This window comes from Panthera onca, chromosome C1 (assembly GCF_046562875.1).
Source record: "Panthera onca isolate mPanOnc1 chromosome C1, mPanOnc1 haplotype 2, whole genome shotgun sequence".
NCBI lineage: Eukaryota > Metazoa > Chordata > Mammalia > Carnivora > Felidae > Panthera > Panthera onca.
The window spans coordinates 7,077,088-7,094,915 of NC_138346.1; the positions used below are offsets into that span (position 1 = coordinate 7,077,088).

Consider the following 17,828-nt stretch of genomic DNA (forward strand, 5'->3'; position numbering starts at 1 on the left):
CGGAGCTCCTCATTTAAACAAAATCTCAAACGTGAAAAGCTGTCACTACCTCAACGCCACTCTGAGTACGCAACCGGACTTGCAATTCAAACTGTATCACACTAAACGCAGGCTTTCGGGTGGAAACAAACACCTCGCGGTTAACGTCTAATGGTACATATATTCAGAGAGACTGATTTCCTCACAGACTTTGCTGCGGAGATCCCAGAGCTTGAGGGTCCGGTCATGACTTCCGGAAACAATGCGCGCATTGTCCAGCAGGAACTTGGCAGACAGCACTTTGCCGCTGTGTCCTGTGAGCGTGTGCTAGGGGAGAGAACACAGCAGGGGTGAGCCTTGGGGGACACACGCACCACGTCGGGAGAGCCAGCTCCTCAAAACACCCAGAGATCTGGTCAGGAAGACTCAGACCAAAGGATACGTCATGGAGTGCGGCAAAACATCCAGAGAGTCTGTCTTTCGGCGCTGCCCAGGGGTGAGGTATCCAGAGGAAGAGGAGAAATCTCCCAGCACATTCCAAGACAAAACAAAAGCAGCGCAAACGTCACGCCTCCATCTTCAAAACAATGGGACAGGCAGCTGGAGTACCTTTTTGACATAAGCCCTGGGACAGATGTCCGCAGTACTCTCGTAGCTTTTCTGTAAAGCTGGCTTATATCAAATTACAAAATTCTAAAAGCCTGGGTTTTACCCAGTGCCTCTGAAAGTCCAGACCCTATTTAAAGTCAGAACAGACAGGTTCCCTGCAGGCATAATTTACAAAAGGAAACATCAGGACTCTTTAAATAAACAATTAAACCCCCTGGGGGTTTTTTTCAATCAGAGGTCTCGGCTTGAAAAGTCAGCTGGGAACCACACACACCAGCACTCCCGACAATCAAACCCCTTTGTGGCTGGCTGTCGGGTGCCGGCCACGGAGCACAGAACTAAGGCCTCACCTAGGGCCAGCAGCCCCCCTGCCCGTCACAGCACTATCGGAGCCCCACGGGAGGCCAAGGGTTAGGGGAGGGGAGCCGGGGAGTCTGACTGTTCACAACTCATCGCTGACCTCTTTTCAGTGTGGGCCAACATGCTTATGTGTGCAAACTGTCAAAGGCTCACTGGGTATTCATTGGTTTTTTTTTTTTTTTCCTAACCATCTAATAAAGAAAGGAAAAGAAAAGAAAAGAAAAGAAAAGAAAAGAAAAGAAAAGAAAAAAGAAAAGAAAAGAAAAGAAAAGAAAAGAAAAAAAAGAAAAGAAAAGCTTTAATATACTTACTACAACTGGTAACTAACTTACTGGGTTTCAACCCCAACTCCCAAGGAGGAGATCTCAGTTTTGTGTTACGCGTTTACTGCTGGAATTTTTCAAACCAATCTTCCCTCCCTGCTCAGCGGAGCGGCGCCACTTCAGCCCAGGAACAGAAGACGCAGGCCCGCGCGTCCTCCTCCCTCAGGAAGGGAGAAGCTGGCACGGATTCCAAGACTCCGCTCTCCCACTCTTTGGCTGGAACGGCATCGTACGACCGCTGCCAGCCAGGGGGCAGCTGTGCTGTGGCTGCGGCTGTGTAAAAACCTCCCACGGATCCTGCTCGTAAGATCAAGACAACTCCAGCAACGAGGCTTCCATTCACTACGGTTCAGGAGCGACGGCGCCACTCGGCACACACCATCCCGTCTGTACGAATCGTGGGGAGACAAAACACTCGGGAAGGTCCTCCTCACACCACGGAAATTAAGTTCTTAGCAAAGAACTATTTCAACAAAGTCCCCAAAGTTCAGGGCACATTCGCTGATTTCCTTCTTACTACAGAAGTAAAATCACAGCTCGCCAACACTGGAGACCCTGCTCACGAATGGGCTGTGTGAGCACGCCCATTTTTGTGAACTCCACGTTCGTAATACTCTCTTCTATTTCATGTCGAAGTACTCCTAGAAGTTTACCCACTGCTCTTTTCACATCATAGTGCAAGCAGTTTCTCACGTGACAGCTGAAGGTGCACGGGCTTTGGGGTCACAACGCTTTGGCTTTGAGCACCCGGGGGCCGGAACAGCCGGGAGACCACCCTCTTCCTCACGCTGTCCGGGTAAGGACCAAACAAGGTGACCTAAGCACAAGGCCCCACGGCCGGGGGCCCTGGCGCTCATCCCTTCTGCACCCCCCCGAAGAGTGCTCACGGTTACACGGGACGGTCAGAATCACTTTACAAGTCGCGAGGTCATCGCAAACGATGCTGCAACGAATGGCTACGAGCACACAGCTTTCCCCTAATTTCCCGGAATAAAACTCACGGACTCCTCGAAGAAAGAAAAGGGATACTGTTACTTCCTGGCTCTACATACGTAGGTTGGCCAAGTCTGGCCCGCTGCAAGCCTCGTTCCTGGAGGAAATCCAGCTGACAGGCCACATCTCCATGCTCTCCGGGGTATGGAATGTAGCTTCCTACAGCATTTGCTCTTTTGCATAATTTAAAACGTCCTTCTCTTAAATAGGTCAGTTTTACGTAAAATTTTTATCCTTTCAGTGTTTTTGATGTTCCTTTTCATTGATTTTAACACTTTTAGCTTTTATCATCCTCTTCTCAACAGGGACTCCTAGGAGATGGGGCAGTGGGTTCAGATGTCACAGCAGCCTGAGCCTCCCTCAGAGCAAGGGCTCTGCCAGGCGCCTCTGTGCCTCAGGGCGGACTCGCAATCAAGCCGGCACCGGACCCCAGAAAAATGCACACCTTGAGGAGGGAGGTCCTGAAACAAAGCCAGTCCTGTCACTGTGGTTACTTTCCCACGTCAACATTAGGGAAGTGAACAGGCGGGTTCTTCAAATCCATTTGCTCAAGTCACATTTGAGTTTTGCGCTGGCCTTCCGGATTTTTAAGGGGGTCTAAAACATCTGCCTGATTCAAGGGAGTCCTCTGTCATGGACTCCTTTCAATACCAGGCTGTTTCTAGGATACCCTTGCTACAAGGATTTTACAGCAAACACTCAACCAATTGCTCCCTGCATTCTGGTCTCTCCTAAACACCATTCCCTTATCATAAAAGCTAAGGAGATACCGACCGACCAAGGCCTGGATCCTGAATTTCGGAACGTGGGGCTCCCTCCACTCACGTCTTCCGATATCTTCTGTTAACTAGGGTCTATCTATGTAGAAGCCCAAACCTCCTACAACAGGGAGCCCATTATTTCCTGGAGCGTGGTTAAGAGTTTCATGTGGTTTTGCTGGGCACAGACAATCTTTAAAAAGGCCTCCCGATCTTCACGACACATTTACCGAGAGCTGACTGGAGGCCCTCAAAAGCCAGCTAGCTCGGCAAAGGAGGCGACCATCCTGGCACCAGCTCCCCAACCTGTCAGCAACCCCAGCTTAGGCTTGGTGCCCCAGCACCGTGAGCATCTCTCCAGTGAAACCCAGCCCACCTCCGTAAGCTAGCTCACTTGAAAAGAGTGTGCCAACGTTGTGACCTCTGTCTTCCAGGTCTAGCTCCTGCCTCCAAGTCCCTTTCTTATTTGCGCCCACCTGAGCAGAACTCTTCCACCAATGAAAAATATCATCCTACGCAACTGGCTGACAACTCAACTGTTTGCTTTTCTCCTCAAGGGCCTACAATGTAAGGAAGACTCTATGTCCCTCTTCACTCTTAGACAGTTTTGCTATACCTCAGTCTCCGGGGGTACTAGAATAATCCAGGTCAATCAAACACAGAGAAGAGTACAGGCTTCAGTTCCAACTCGCATCTTCTCATCTGTTAACTGTGTGACCTTAGGCAATTTTGTGGGCCTACCTGAGCCTCAGTTTCCTCACATACCTACTCACCTCACCTTGTGCCCCTGGCAGTTAAAAAGCAGTAATGTATATAACATATCTCAGTGCTGGGCCTAACACGTAAGAGCCACTCCAGAAGAGATCCCTTTTCCTTTAGGCAAATTAAGGACTCCAGAGGTATTCAACCCTGTCCCAAATGTCCAGTAAGTGATCGACAGGGAACAGAGTAGAGCACACGGTGTGTGGATTACAATGCTGCCATGAGAACAGGCTAGGCCGCGTTGAGGGGGCAGAACTATAGGGCCTGAACTAAAAGCTTGTTCAAACGCCTGAACGGCAGTGAGCACTGCTTGAGCAGAGTCCAGCCCCGTCCACAGGCGCCCAGCTGCCCACCTCCCTGTTCTTCCATTCAGTCGAGAACATGCCTGAAAGCTCTCCAGCTTTCACAAGGGAACATCATCTCTGTCACCTGCACATCCCACACTTCGCACGTGCAGCCTTGGGTCTTCTTCCAACTGAGAATGACGAATTCTCTCCCGGGAGGTCCCGACTACCATCTAGTACTGGGGATTTTCCATACAGCTCCTTCAAGAAAACGGACAGCCTGCGTGATACGGTAACCGTGCATTTCTGAAGATTCTTCCCGCCGCGTGGCTGCGTCTTCAAATCAGACGACCGGCACCTACCCGATGGACCATTCTGCAGCAGCTCCCCACCTCTCTGCGATTTATCTTGAGGTTTTAACATCATGTCCTACTTTTCATGGGGGCTGACATACGAAAGCTTGAATCAAGCCTTTTTCTTCATAAAAAGTGCATCCTCCACCTTACCTGTCAACAGCCTTTCATGAGCTCATGTGAAAACTGCTTCAAGCTTAAGAAGAAAAACAGCACGTCTCCAAATTAAGCTACTTGTTTTTCATTAGAACAAAAGCGAGACAGGGGCGCCGGGATGGCTCCGTTAGTTGAGCGTCTGACTCTTCGTTTCAGCTCATGATCTCATGGTTCGTGGGATCAGGCCCTGCATCGGGCTCTGTCTCCCTCTCTCTCTGTCCCTCCCCTGCTTGTCCCCTCTCACTCTCTCTCAAATATAAATAAACTTAAAAAAAAAAAAAAAAAAAGAACAAAAGTGATAGAACCATCAAGTTTTGGTCTTTGTTGTGGAGGCCAAGCAACTTCTTGGCAACTCTGGGTTCCAGGGCAAACCCCTCCACGTCCAACCCTGTCCTTCTCCCTCTCTCTCACACCTATCTCCCAGCCTGGTTATGATCGCTGTCCTAAATGCATCCATATGCATTCCTACGTCCTACTTTCAGCTATACTCTGTGAAGTGATTATTAAGTTTTAGAGCCCATAACAAACACAATTTATACAATGGTGTCAGGATAGCTGAAGGTCAGCTAAAAGTGACACGTACCCAAGGCACCTGTTCTGAACAGGAACACGGAGACTTTCATGTGAAATGTGAGGGTTTCCTGCTGCAAATATTCTGAAACTGAATCTTGGACTAAGAAAGAACATAATGTGGAAATGTAAATTTCCCCAAGGGAGAAAGGGAAAAGGGCAGAGGGAATCAAGTATGATTTTTAGGAAAACACGATTCTCCTCATTGATCAACCTGCCATTTCCTACATTTTGTCCCTGGAAAACCTCATGGAAGTTTGGAGATTATATTAGCTTTCTTAATTGAGTCTTACCCGTAACCGATAATCATCCACAGTCCAGATTCGACTTGCAAAATCATTTGAAGCTGCTAAGAGGTAAGATCCCTATGGGAATGAGGGAGAGTGGGGGGGGGGGGGGGGGGGGGGGGGGAGACAAATTTTAGACGAATTAGAAGATCTCAGTCCACACAATACAAATTGCCCAAGAATCAGGTCCAGGAAAGGTTCAGATGCCTAAAAGCTGCACACCTGATGTGGAATACCAACCATTATCCCCAGTATTCTGTCAACCCACCAATTTTGGTAAATCCACTTTTCTCCTGAGTCTGCTCAATCCCATCCCATCAGAATACTGCAGACCCTCCAGCTCAGCCTGGAACTTGTCCTCTTGAGTTCACTAGTGCCCCCACCCCCCCTTCAGTAACCCCAAATACCAATGCTCTCTACACACTGTCCAAGCTGCAGAGCCCAGAGGCCCTGGCTCTCCCCTCCCTCAATCTCCTAACTACTCTCCTCGGAGACCCACGCATCTCTGATACATCTGGCCAAACCCCCTCTCCCCTCCACCGCTGGGACTTCAGCCACGGCCTTTATCAAGTCTGCAGAGACAATGACGGGCTGGGGCACAGCAGACCTGACACCTCCCCCCCACCCCCCACCCCCGCATCTTCATCATAGTCACAGCCAGCAAAGAACTGATAATCTACCTGCATCCTGACCTATCACTGATATCACTTAAGATAGAGAACAGCAGACAAACCATTTGAGTTAAACTCCAAGAACCAGATGTCTTACATTTTTTCTAAGACCTTCTAAACTCACCCATTTCCCCGGATACTAGATACTTACAGCACTGTCAAATTCAATGCTTGTAATTCCTGCATTACTGCCAGACAGGGAGCCCTTGAACTCACATTTATCTGGAAAAAAAGAAAGATTGAGGAAAGAAATGAAAGAAAGAGTAAAGCCAATACTGAAGTTACAATGGGGCACCTGAAACACAATGGAAACCAATTACAGGCTCATAACAGCAGCTTTCCTGCACTGACGCAGAGTCTAAGAATAGCAGGACAAAAACACAGCTAGTCAGCTGGAAGGACGATGCACGTGTACATGGACGCAGAGCTTAGCAGTTCGCATGCATTCGGTTGGTCTTTTCAAGAAATTCAGAGTCATTAATTCCCTTTACAAAGAGGTAGATGCGGGAATTTTAAAGACATGTCAATGCACCTAGAGACTGAGTTTTAGTTCTGAGTAAAATGTTAGTTTTAGTACTTCTGAGTAAAATGTTTCTAATTCAGATAAATACGTCTTTGGGTCTGATCAGTATTTGCGTCAATTGAGCTATCACTTCTGTAGAAGCTGACCACTAAATTTTCAGGATCCATGTGATAATTCTCATTCGGATCTGAAAAGAATTTCTTTAGTTCTGTGTAACTGGCTAGTCCTCAGAATGCCAGTAAAGCTAGTCTGGAGTTTCTGGAATTTGTCCTTATGCTTACTCTGTCTCCGGGAACCTAAGATTCTGGCAATCCCACTGCCTGTCAATGCTCCCCTCTCCCCAGCCGCCTTCACCAACAGGCCCAGCCACGTGCCCGGGTCCTGCTTTCACACAGCTCTGGCCACCCACGCAGAAACTTTAATGATGCAGGCACAAACTCGTAAGAGTACGAGTCTCAAGATGATGTGACTAAGTTCCTTTTTTAAAGAGCAGCTTAACGATGACAAGTCCAGAGAAACAATTAGGGAACCATTCAAATCAAATTCATAAAAGGGGAGCACAAAATAGGGAACATTACAAAGAACAGCCTTTTCTCTAACTGGTAAAAACTATGATATAAATACTCGTCTGGAGCTGTCAAATATTTAGGGTCAGGATTACTGAGGGCTTTGCGAATCCCTCCTTCTGAATTTATCTGCAAAATACCTGTGTAGCATATTTAATGCCTTTTATTGATCCTAGCTTTCATTAGATTTTCAAAAGTCAAAAAGAGGCCAACATCCACTAATTAAGGTCTTTATTTAGATTAGATCTTTATAAAAATATTACTGTAAATTCTAAGAAATATCTCTTTGGCTTATGCCCAAGATATGGGTCTACTTCTCTGGCAGTTGACACAGGCCAAAATGTAAGAAAGGATCAATAAATGCTATTCTACATGATCTCAAATGACCAAAAAGACCTTACCAAAGCTCTTTTATCTAGAAGACACCAAGGGACGCTAGGTCAACAGTATTTATATAAATAATTCCCAATGGAGCTTGTGCTTTTTATAGAATGAGCAAGGACAAATCCTACTGGGCAGAAACTGCAGTTATTCTGATATTTTAAAAGGGTAAAAAACAGGACCCCCTCAAACTATTTCATAATTTCCATTAGCATTTACTTCCTCTTCGGCAGCAAAAATGTAACACTGTTACTAAAGGTTGGTTCTCATTTTCTTATAGGTGCTTTTATTGACTCAGAAGTAAAAAATATTTCTAGGGTGATTTTTATTTAATCACAAGGCACAATCAAAACAGACTACTGAGGCGCCTGGGTGGCTCAGTTGGACATCCGACTTTGGCTCAGGTCACGATCTCACAGTTCGTGGGTTTGAGCCCCGCATCAGGCCCTGTGCTGACAGCTCAGAGCCTGGCGCCTGCTTCGGATTCTCTGTCTCCCTCGCTCTCTGCCCCTCCCCCACTCGCACTCTGTCTCTTGCTCTCAAAAATAAATACACATAAAAAAATTAAGAACAAAAAACAGCTATCTACCTAAGATTTTAAAAAACCAAATCTCATAAAATTTCCATTATTACTCTATGGCTTTACTGTTGTCTTCCCAACAGTTCCCGCAATTATCATTCATAAGGTGTTTCTGGGTAAAACGGCACAAATCTTGATGGCCTTCAAATAGCTGTAACTGCCAGGAATTTAATCAGAGTCACTTTCTTGTGGGGGGGCAGAGCACACAAGTTTGGTGCTTTATTGATAATCTGTTATAACCAAAGGGATCAATAGTTTGCTCTTGCTCTAAACACACTAAAAGCAGCAACACAGGCTTAGCAGTTCTACAGCTAAAGGGAGGCCGCAGTGGGAAGAGCGAGGGCTCTGCAGTCACAGGACCCAGGTCAGGTCCCAGTTGTGCCCCTCCCTTGCCTCACCGATCAGTTATCAGCCATGTAAACCAACAACGCAAATCAAGTAGGGTCTCTGAGTCTTCCTGTCTTCGTCTTGTCAAGTAGGGGCGACACGTACCTTTCAAACTGCACAGGGCTGTTGTGAGGATCGGGGGAAACGATAGAGACCAGGGCATCCTGGAGCTACTCACTGCTGGACAGCGAGCGTGCGTGTGCTACAACTGCAGAAACTTGACAAACTGGTTCTTACTAACACCTTCAGCCTTATCCCTTGACCTTGCTTTATTTTAAAAAAACCCAGGAGTAGCTAACTAAATCTCAAAATGCTGAAATTGAGCTATCCCCAGCTTCAGAAGTCTAAGAGATGGTTTCATTAAGCCCCATTTCCTGTTCTAACGCCACTGCATTTCTGAGTACTCAGAGGTCACTTCGGAAACAAGGTCTAATCAAAGAGACTGGGTGTTGATCTTTGGGCTCTTGATGATAAGCTGCTCGTTAAATACATTTCTTCCTGGGAGATACACCCCTCTTTTTCTTCCCAAGCTTAGATATGACCTCAGTCATTTTCCCCAGGCCAAGGCCACTTGTGTTATTAAATGCACACACTTTAGCTCAATGCATAGTTTAATTATAAAGTCTAAAACTTTAAGACTTTTTATTTTCCTTCTAAAACCTGTGCTATCTTGGAAAATATTCTAGTACGTATCTGAGAAAATGCAAACACGAACGTATCTGTAACTTAACAGCATTTTGTAGTCACTACTTACAAACTCAGAGCCAACGGCCACTTGGCTGTAATGTCTGAGATGGTAATGCTGCTTTGGTCAGATGATCCCTTACAGAAAATACTGTATATTTTAAGAAGATAAAAAATTCAAAGACTGCCTGAAAGCAAGGTCAACCAGATGTCCCCAACACAGCCTCCCTCTCTCACTCTTCAGGTCTCACCTCCAAACACTTCCCAAAGCTTAACTCTCCGATCCATGCCTCCTGTGGCCAGCAACCGGGAGCCCGGACTGAACTGCACAGCGTTGACTTCCCCATCATGAGCGTCCTGCAAGACAAGCACCCTGCTTCAACCCCAATCACTGTCATTCTCGAGAAGAGCGAGCCCAATACAAACGAACATTCTGGATGCCTAACCAAAGGTGTTAGACATTTATCCATAAATAAAAGAGATCACTCATAAACTAACTTGGATTCCTAGCCTAGGGTTCCCCGAGACTCTGCTACCATTTTATTCTTGTAAGTTACAGTTCCATTTTTTAAATAGAGAGCAACCTTCTTAAAAAGGAATCAAAATCTGTGTAGATTCACCACCTAAAGTTTGTCTTTGCCTTAATTTTATTTCTTCTTAAGAAAAATGCAATTTCAATCTATATTCTATGACCTTCATAGCTTAAAAGTAAGCCTCTGATTTAACTGCCTTTTTTGGTCCAGATTATATTAACGCCACATACTAAACTCTTTATCTAGTGGAAGTACAGCATGACTTCTCATGATTTAAAAAAAAAAAAAAAAAAAAAAGCCTTTATGGTTTTCCTAATAGGAGTAATCTGAACATGGAGTCCTGATACGAGTGGATGCCATTCCTGCTGCTACAACACACATCAGTGTAACAGGGGGATTCTATTCAGTTCTGGAAACATGGCTCTCTAATGTGTACTAGCAGGGTGACTTCGGCCAAGTTTCTTAGCTTCCCGAAGCCTCGGTTTGCCCACATACAGGAAAAGACTTCCGCAGGTTTTGTGACCCAGGACCGTGCCTGACCTCGAGAAGGCCTTCAATAAAATAGGTGTTACTTTGGGAGAATTTAAATTCTTCACAGGGAAATTTTTGAGACTGGCATTCAAACTAGAACAAATAATCTGAAAAGGTGGCATGTTTTCTGTGTTCAGGATGGGAAGGGAAGCGGAGTAGAAAGCATCCTCTCCTAAGATGGGAGAAAAGAATATGAGAAGATTCACTAAAACCTCTCTTAAAGGACTACAGATGCTGCAACCTTTGTGGATGAACTACGATGTCTGCAATCTGCTTTGAAGTGCTCCGGTAAAGTGTGTGGGCGAGAGAGTAAGACTGGCAAACGTGGCTAACTAGAGCTGCCTGACAGATGATGGTACCGGAAGTTCTTTTTCTGGATTTGAAAATCTCTATAATTAAAAGGGGGGAAAAAAAGACTGGAAAACACGGATCACAAGTAGTAGATCACTGAGGTGCCTGGGTGGCTCAGTCAATTAAAAATCTGACTCTTGATATGGACTCACTCAGATCACGATCGTGTGGGTCGTGAGATCAAGCCCCGCGTCGGGCTCTGTACTGAGCACCGAGCCTCCTTGGGATTCTCGCTCTCTGCCCCTCCCCCTCTGTCTCTCAAAATAAATGAATAAACTTCAAACCAACCAACCAACCAACCAACCAACCAATAAGCCAAGTCATTAATCACTTGCCGAAAACATCATTTTGGGAAGACAGAATCTGTCACATTTGCTTGGGACTGAAAAAGATGCTTGAAATATTATCAGAAACATGACCATTAAGTGATGGCGACAGAAACATCACTTTATTACTGTCTTACTATTATTCTCCCTGGTGATGACACCCCCACCTCAGCCCTTCTGAATTGCTGAAAAGCTGTAGGGGGACCAACCTTTTTTGCCTCCATGTGACTCCCTTCCTTTTCCTTCTTTATGCTTTCTACTTGGGAGGTCTCAGATTGAAAACTTGAGATCATGCACCATCATACCCATAGCTGCCACTCTTCAATCTCCTGCACGGCTGGTTCTGTCGGATATTTGTCAGCTGTGAACTGTTCACTCTCAGAAACACACACTGACAGAATCCCAAACTATCAGCTGCTCCATTACCCCGTACACAGGACTTAAATGTGACAGGAGGAAACAATGGGCTGCTGGGAGGTGAGGGCAGGGAAGGGGCTGTGATGTTTAGTGCAATCAGACCTTTTACCAATCATCACTGACCTCCGCAGGGTGCCTAGGGCCTGTCAGGGAATCGCAGGGGTGGAGGAGAAACCGAAGGGGTCTTGACTGTCTCAGTTCAACTCCTCATCGAGAGGGAGACTCCCTTGACAACATACAAGGTGGTTAAACCACTCAACCAGTTTGCGGTGTGGAAACCTCCCGAGTTCCTCCTTATGCCTGGAACTGAAAGTTTCCCCCATATAAATTCCATCCCATTTTGACAGCGAGTCTTTCTCTACCCTGAAAGCGAGCTCCTCTAACTCACCCCATGCAATCCAAGAGTCAGCCCAGCTACCTGGGCCCTGCTCTGCCTTTCAGTCCCCACCAGCCTCCTGCCTGCTGGCCCTGAGCTAGGTACTCTGTGTTTCTCCAAGCTGGGCCCAGTGCTGCTCAATCACCCCAGTGGGGACCTAATTACTCCTCGGTACTAGCACCCAGCTCTGAACTCCAGCTGACAGTCCGGCTATCGAGTGGCCTCTGCCCAGGACAGTCTCCTGCTTCCAACCTTACTCCTCCTAACAATCACAAGTCACACGGGTTTGGGCAGAGTCATGAAGCAAATAGCTGCCCTTATCAACCTTCTAAAACAGACTACTGACCAGAATCTCCACTCTAGATGGAAACCAACTGGTGACGACAATTACTTGCATGACTGTAACTTCTCACCAACCCTAATCACTTCTCCCTTTTCCCATCTCTCATGTTACCAATTTCTCTCAGCCAGTCCTATATTAGAGAATGGTTACAATAAATCCTGCCCCCTGAACCTAAGCAAAATGTATCAATCCCTTCCTTCAGACAGAGCCAACAGGCGTAAGAGCTCGCCATTGCTACAAATACGATGGTAGGAAACTTAGCTGCAGCACAGAATGGATCCTTTAACTGTCAGGCTCTGTTACCATACAAAGCTTGCTGGGAGTGGGGTTAAACCATACTTACAAAGACACATATGGCGGTCGTTGGCACCCTCACTTCTTTACTAGAACCAGGATGAGTATCCACGTTATCCTGGGGAACTGGAAAGGAAGAGACAGAGCGCCTCCTAAGAAGTAACATAAAGGAAACTATTAGGACTGCACAGGGTTTAATGTCCACCAAACGCCCAGAAGGGCTTCACAGACGACTTTTGGCAGTAGCTTCTTCTCCCTCCTAGACTCTCCAAACCACAGAGTGATGCACCCGATCAGAAGCACCCTCACCCAAATGACACCCGGACAGATCTCCAGCACATACCTGTACTCTCCAGCTTGCTAACTCATGGACTCCAAAACCCAACACCGAAAAGCAATCCCAAACTATTGCTTCCCAGTCAATAAGCTGCTACGAAACGTTTTCAACATACTGTAACTGCCCGCTCAGAGGCAGCTCATCTGTATTTTTGTAAGATGACTTCAAGGTGACATCTATGCCTACTTATAATCACCCTCAACGTACACCGTGGCCAAGGAGGAGTCAAATGCATGCCAAAGGAGAGAGGGATGAGAGCGTGACTGCTGGGTAAAGAGCTCAACCTAGCGCCTGCTCAAAAGGGTGAAGCGCTCCTAGGAGCATGCACAGCGGCCTGGGTGCACATGCACATCCGACCATGGCGGGGAGGGGTGGGCGGTGGGGGATGGTGAAGCGGTGATCAGCACGATTACGATTATCAAGGAGCCACGCTTGCATGCCGGGCCAAGAGAGGGTAGTATTTTCACCTGGCAGCATCAGAAGAGTGATGTCCCAAAAGGGGAGACTCGGACAGACTAAAGGAAAGGCCAGAGATCAGCACGCAGCGGGAGTAAGATAAAGAAAACGGAGGAGAAAAGGAAGAAGCTAAGTGAAAAGCTGAAATTAAGGCATCTCAGCACCACTGAAATTTTGGTGTACATTTAAAATGGTGATAAATCCTAAATAATACTTATGAATATCCACACACATTTAACAAGGAAAGGTGAAGGTTTTCTAACCTACCCAAAGATATTAGTGATAGAATCCAGAAGGCCTCCAGCAGGCTGCGAGAGTCGCTTACTAAAGAGGAGGGGAGCATAGGTTTAAACCTTAGAAACATTTTGCCCAAATCATTCATCAATAAAACACAGTCCACAAAAATAGACATCTGGGAGTATGTTTCCCATGGAGTCCCCAAACCCCAGCTGAGAAACCCTTCAGAGGAGCAAACCACCAGAAAACAGTGGGAAGGCAGGAGGGAGGACCTAGCTTCCAAGTTTTAAAAGAAACAAGGTTCCCACACATTAAGTTAACTGTCCTGGAAATCGTGCTTTAGACAAGGACACAGTTAATCTGACCTCAAGGGGTCTGTAAATAACCAATCCCCACCCTTTCAGTCCTGCTCTAGCAAAGAGAAAAAATCCTGGAACCCAAGTAAGAAGTAAACAGTCTGATCTGCCCAACAAGGTGTCCCTGTCCCTCCTGCAGAAAACCACTACACTCTTTTCTGCCTCCCCTCACAGCTAGTGGCAGCACGAAGGGACAGCTTGTCTCCCATTAAGAGGTGACCTGAGGAAGACGGGGACACTCAGGAGCCCGCACGCTCCATGCCTAGGACGGGGGGCCGGGCGCTCCAGCGAGGGCCCCGGATGCATCAGGCTGCTCATGTCCTGGCCACAAACGTACTGTCAGACTGTGGCTCGAGCTCTCCTCTCCCGGCCCACCCCATCCACTTACGTGGCCGCTCTGCTGATGGCTCGCACAGGAGAAGTCTCCTCGGCGTGATCAGAGGTTTCATCCACGATGACTTCAATGTCATCATCCCTGGAAAGAAAGGCAAGGGGCCGAGTCTTTGATTCTGCTCACCAGGAGCTCCGAGGCGAGTCCGCTCTACGAATGTCGTCACCATCGCCTATTCACGGCCTGTGCGCCTCGGAGACGGCCAAGGGTTATCTGGAGGACCAGGGGCGGCCACACTCTGAACGTACTAAGAGGAACATTTAACCTGCTGAAATCAAATCCAGAATTGCAGCTGGAAATAACTTGAAAAGCGATCTTTTGATCCTGTGAGGTGTGAACGTAGCTCTCACTCAGCAGGCAACGACAATGGTTTAGTAAGTCTGTAACATGGCGTGCCAAGGGACAGTCTTTCCAGAAGTCTGGCTCACAGCTGCAGGGCTCCCGCACACTGAACTGCAGTGCTCCCGATACAGTCCCGTGAGATGGACTGAGCGGCACAGAGGACGGCCGGGGCAGGTATGGAGTACAAGAAAGAAAAGGGCAGTGTAGGGAGGAGGCCCAGGGGGACACGAAGGACTACTGGAAGAGCAACGAAATCAGCGGCTGCGTTACTATCGGGTTCAAATAGTGCTTTCATACTAAAAAACGGGAAAGCAAAATCTAAACCCAATTCATTTTTGACTCTGGGTATTTTGTGGTTGTGTTCAAACACTTGGTCCTTCTGACATCTTGGGAGTCAGTCCATCGCATGTCCCACAAGATAATCAAACCACAGAAAGGCACTGTTGTTTATTCCACTGGATACAAAGTGCCTCTGGAAGGCACTCCCCTCCCCTTCCCCTTCCTGGTTCAGGGGAAGGCAAGTAATTATTTTGGTCTTAATGACCTCCTGCCGAGTTGCAATCTTCACGGAGAAGTAATAAAACCTAACAACCTAAGACTTTATCACCTAATATTTGGACTCCTTAGAACTTGAAAGCAAGATTTTTCCATGATTAATTATCTGGATTATGTAAATATATACTTGTTACCAAGCAAATTAGACCAAGTCAAAGTAAATTCATTTTCCTTGGCTATTGATTTTAGGACTCCATGCAACTGACCCCAGTCTTGGCAGGGATGTCGGGAGACCAAAGGCAGGCCTGAAGAAAGAGAACAAGGCTGGCCTTTCTTTTCTTCGAGGTTGTGGGTTGGGGGAGTCACTCGTGTTCACACAAGGGCGACAACAGAGCAGCAAACGTGAGCTGACCCTATGTGAATACTTTCAGATACTACAACGTGAGGACACTCAGACGGTGCAAAGGCCCAGGGCCCTAAGAAAACACCAGGATGTGGCAACTGGTAATCGAAACCCTTCAAAGATAGACACGGCCTTTGACCCAGAAATCCTACTGAGTGGGAAGCACAGAGACTAAGAACAGGCCTCTATGGTCAGACACCCCTAGGTTAGGTTTGCTCAGCTCTGTTCTGTGAGATCCTGGGCAGTATGCGGGACCGGAGTCGGGTCATGCCCAGCCACCTCTTTATGCTGCAATCAGGAGGCAGCATAAACAGCTTCCATAAGCTGTCATTTCTAGGTCAATCATTTTTTGTAGTTTCCGGAAAAGCTGTCATTTCTAGGTCAATCATTTTTTTGTAGTTTCAGGAAAATACACTGCAGATTTATTTTCCACATCTGGGAGTACAAAAAAATGTACATATTCTAAATCTAAAGCAGGGCCTCAGTATGAACACCTTTCTCCTACAGGAGTCACCAACCAAGAACGGAGAGCAAGAGATAGAACCCCAGCCCGGCAATACAGGGCAACAGGCCCGACGAGGGGTAGAAAATGGATCAAAGTGTCGAGAGGAAAGCAGCAGGCAGGCAGCAGTCACCTGTTCAGAGTGAGGGAAGTCAGACCTCGCGCTCATGGCTGATGAGGAGCACACACTAGAGGTGCCTCCTGGGAGGGAACGAGTAGGTTTTTATCTGCTCCCTTAAACCTTTTAGTTTTCTTTCCACTAATCCATAACACGGTTTTACAGAAATAAAAACATTACAAAGTCATTTTAAAAGAGTGAATCAAATTACTAACAGCACAGTTTTGACGGGAATTTCTCTACTTACTGTTCAACGGGTAGAGGTTCCTTCGCCGCTTCTGCAAGCTCTTTCTGCAGCCGGGCTTGCCGCCGCCTATTAAAACAAAGCCCACTGGTTATATCTGCTTGAAGAAAGCATGGGGTTTCGGCTCTCAATAAACTTCTAGCTCCAATAACACATCTGAATATCCAGCACATTTAAAATAACTGCCCTGGGGGCACCTGGGCAGCTCAGTCTGTTCAGCGTCTCTTTTCAGCTCATGTCATGATCTGACGGTTCTCGAACCCTGCGTCGGGCTCTTCTGCACTGACAGTGTAGGGTCTGCTTGGGGTTCTCGCTCTCCCTCTCAAAATAAACTCAAAAATAAACTACAGTAACATAACTGCCCTGGGCAAAGCTACCACAGTCCCAAGCCCACACCAGTAACATCAGTAAGGAACCCTATCTTAAGGGATTCCAGAGCAAAGCCCAGAAGAGGGATTATGTTCTTAGAGAAAGCAGTGAATGAACTAGCAAGGGAGAAGCCTGCCTGTCATGACCCGGGGCCTCTCAGGACATAAAGGCACACCAGGTTTATCCAGGGTTAGTGGTGGTCTAGAGCTGGCTTTCTGCAGCAATGTACCCAGAGCATGAATGGTAACAGTTAAGATTTACTTAGAATTTACTTCTGCTTGGCTTGGTATTATTACTTCCAGGTTTTAACTCATTTAATCGTTAACAATGCTTTGAAATTAAGCAGTATTTTACAGATAAGGAAACGGAGGTAGGAGATTCTTGAACTGTCAGAACGCACATGGCTTCAACTGACCAGGGCTGGACACAAGACGTCTCGGCTGCAGACAAAATTTAATGTGGTCAGCAGCTGAGTCCACTATTTCCTCTTCTCAGAACAATTCTTGTCTTTCCCCAAGTCCTAAATTCAAGATCTCCCTAACCTTTAACCTTGGCCTTGTTTTCTTTTCCACGGCAAGTTCATCTCTTGTGGTTTTTACCCTTTATGTGGAGATGCCCCAGTGCAGAATTCTAGCACTGCTATCAAGCCCCAGCCAAGAATTCTGCTGCAACTTTTTGTAAAGCTTCGATCACAGCGCTAATTCTCAAAACGGGGAAAAGTTCCCTAGGTAGCATATCTGAATCTTGGGAAGGGATGAGGCTGCAGCTTAAGAAAGTGCATCACACTCTTGATTTTCTACCTGGAAGACGAGAACAGGACAAATGACAAACTTTAATAATTTCTTCTTCGCTGGAAGAGATACCTTTGAGGGAAACTGGGATGTCAGGGTGGGGTGTGGGACCCTCCTCTACTGGAAAGGCACCTGCTGCAAGCAAGGGACATAGGACAGACTGAGGGTCACAGGGAGGAGAGAACACCAGCAGCCCGGCCTTCATTAGAGGAGCCAAAAAGAAACGTCCTTCTTGGATACTCCCCGAGTGTGTGTGACACGGCAGCCGCTGTGCCTGACCATGAGGACAGACCTCGGCAGAGCGTGAACAGCTACGTCAGAACATGGAATGGGCCACGCTATCAGGTAAACAAAGGCTGCTAGGAGGAGAACATCTAACCTGGGGATTGG

General features: G+C 46.9%; 1 protein-coding gene and 2 non-coding genes across 5 annotated transcripts in view; all 3 read right to left on the minus strand.

Moving 5' to 3' along the window:
• ATG16L1 (autophagy related 16 like 1) overlaps positions 1-17,828 on the minus strand; it is a 35,725-nt gene that overhangs the window by 5,306 nt on the left and 12,591 nt on the right. Inside the window, exons 6-14 of one of the 3 annotated variants that reach the window (XM_060624232.3) lie at positions 16,282-16,347; positions 14,172-14,258; positions 13,458-13,514; positions 13,202-13,249; positions 12,447-12,549; positions 9,478-9,583; positions 6,257-6,327; positions 5,441-5,512; positions 186-306 (exon numbers count right to left, since the gene is read on the minus strand). In XM_060624232.3, the coding sequence (XP_060480215.1) occupies positions 186-306; positions 5,441-5,512; positions 6,257-6,327; positions 9,478-9,583; positions 12,447-12,549; positions 13,202-13,249; positions 13,458-13,514; positions 14,172-14,258; positions 16,282-16,347 (731 nt within the window). The remainder of the gene's footprint in view (positions 1-185; positions 307-5,440; positions 5,513-6,256; positions 6,328-9,477; positions 9,584-12,446; positions 12,550-13,201; positions 13,250-13,457; positions 13,515-14,171; positions 14,259-16,281; positions 16,348-17,828) is intronic. The other 2 variants (XM_060624233.3, XM_060624234.3) reach the window with 2 other exon arrangements.
• On the minus strand, positions 825-1,049 carry LOC132674107 (small Cajal body-specific RNA 6). The gene has a single exon (XR_009608417.3).
• LOC132674106 (small Cajal body-specific RNA 6) lies at positions 11,234-11,508 on the minus strand. Its single transcript, XR_009608416.2, has one exon.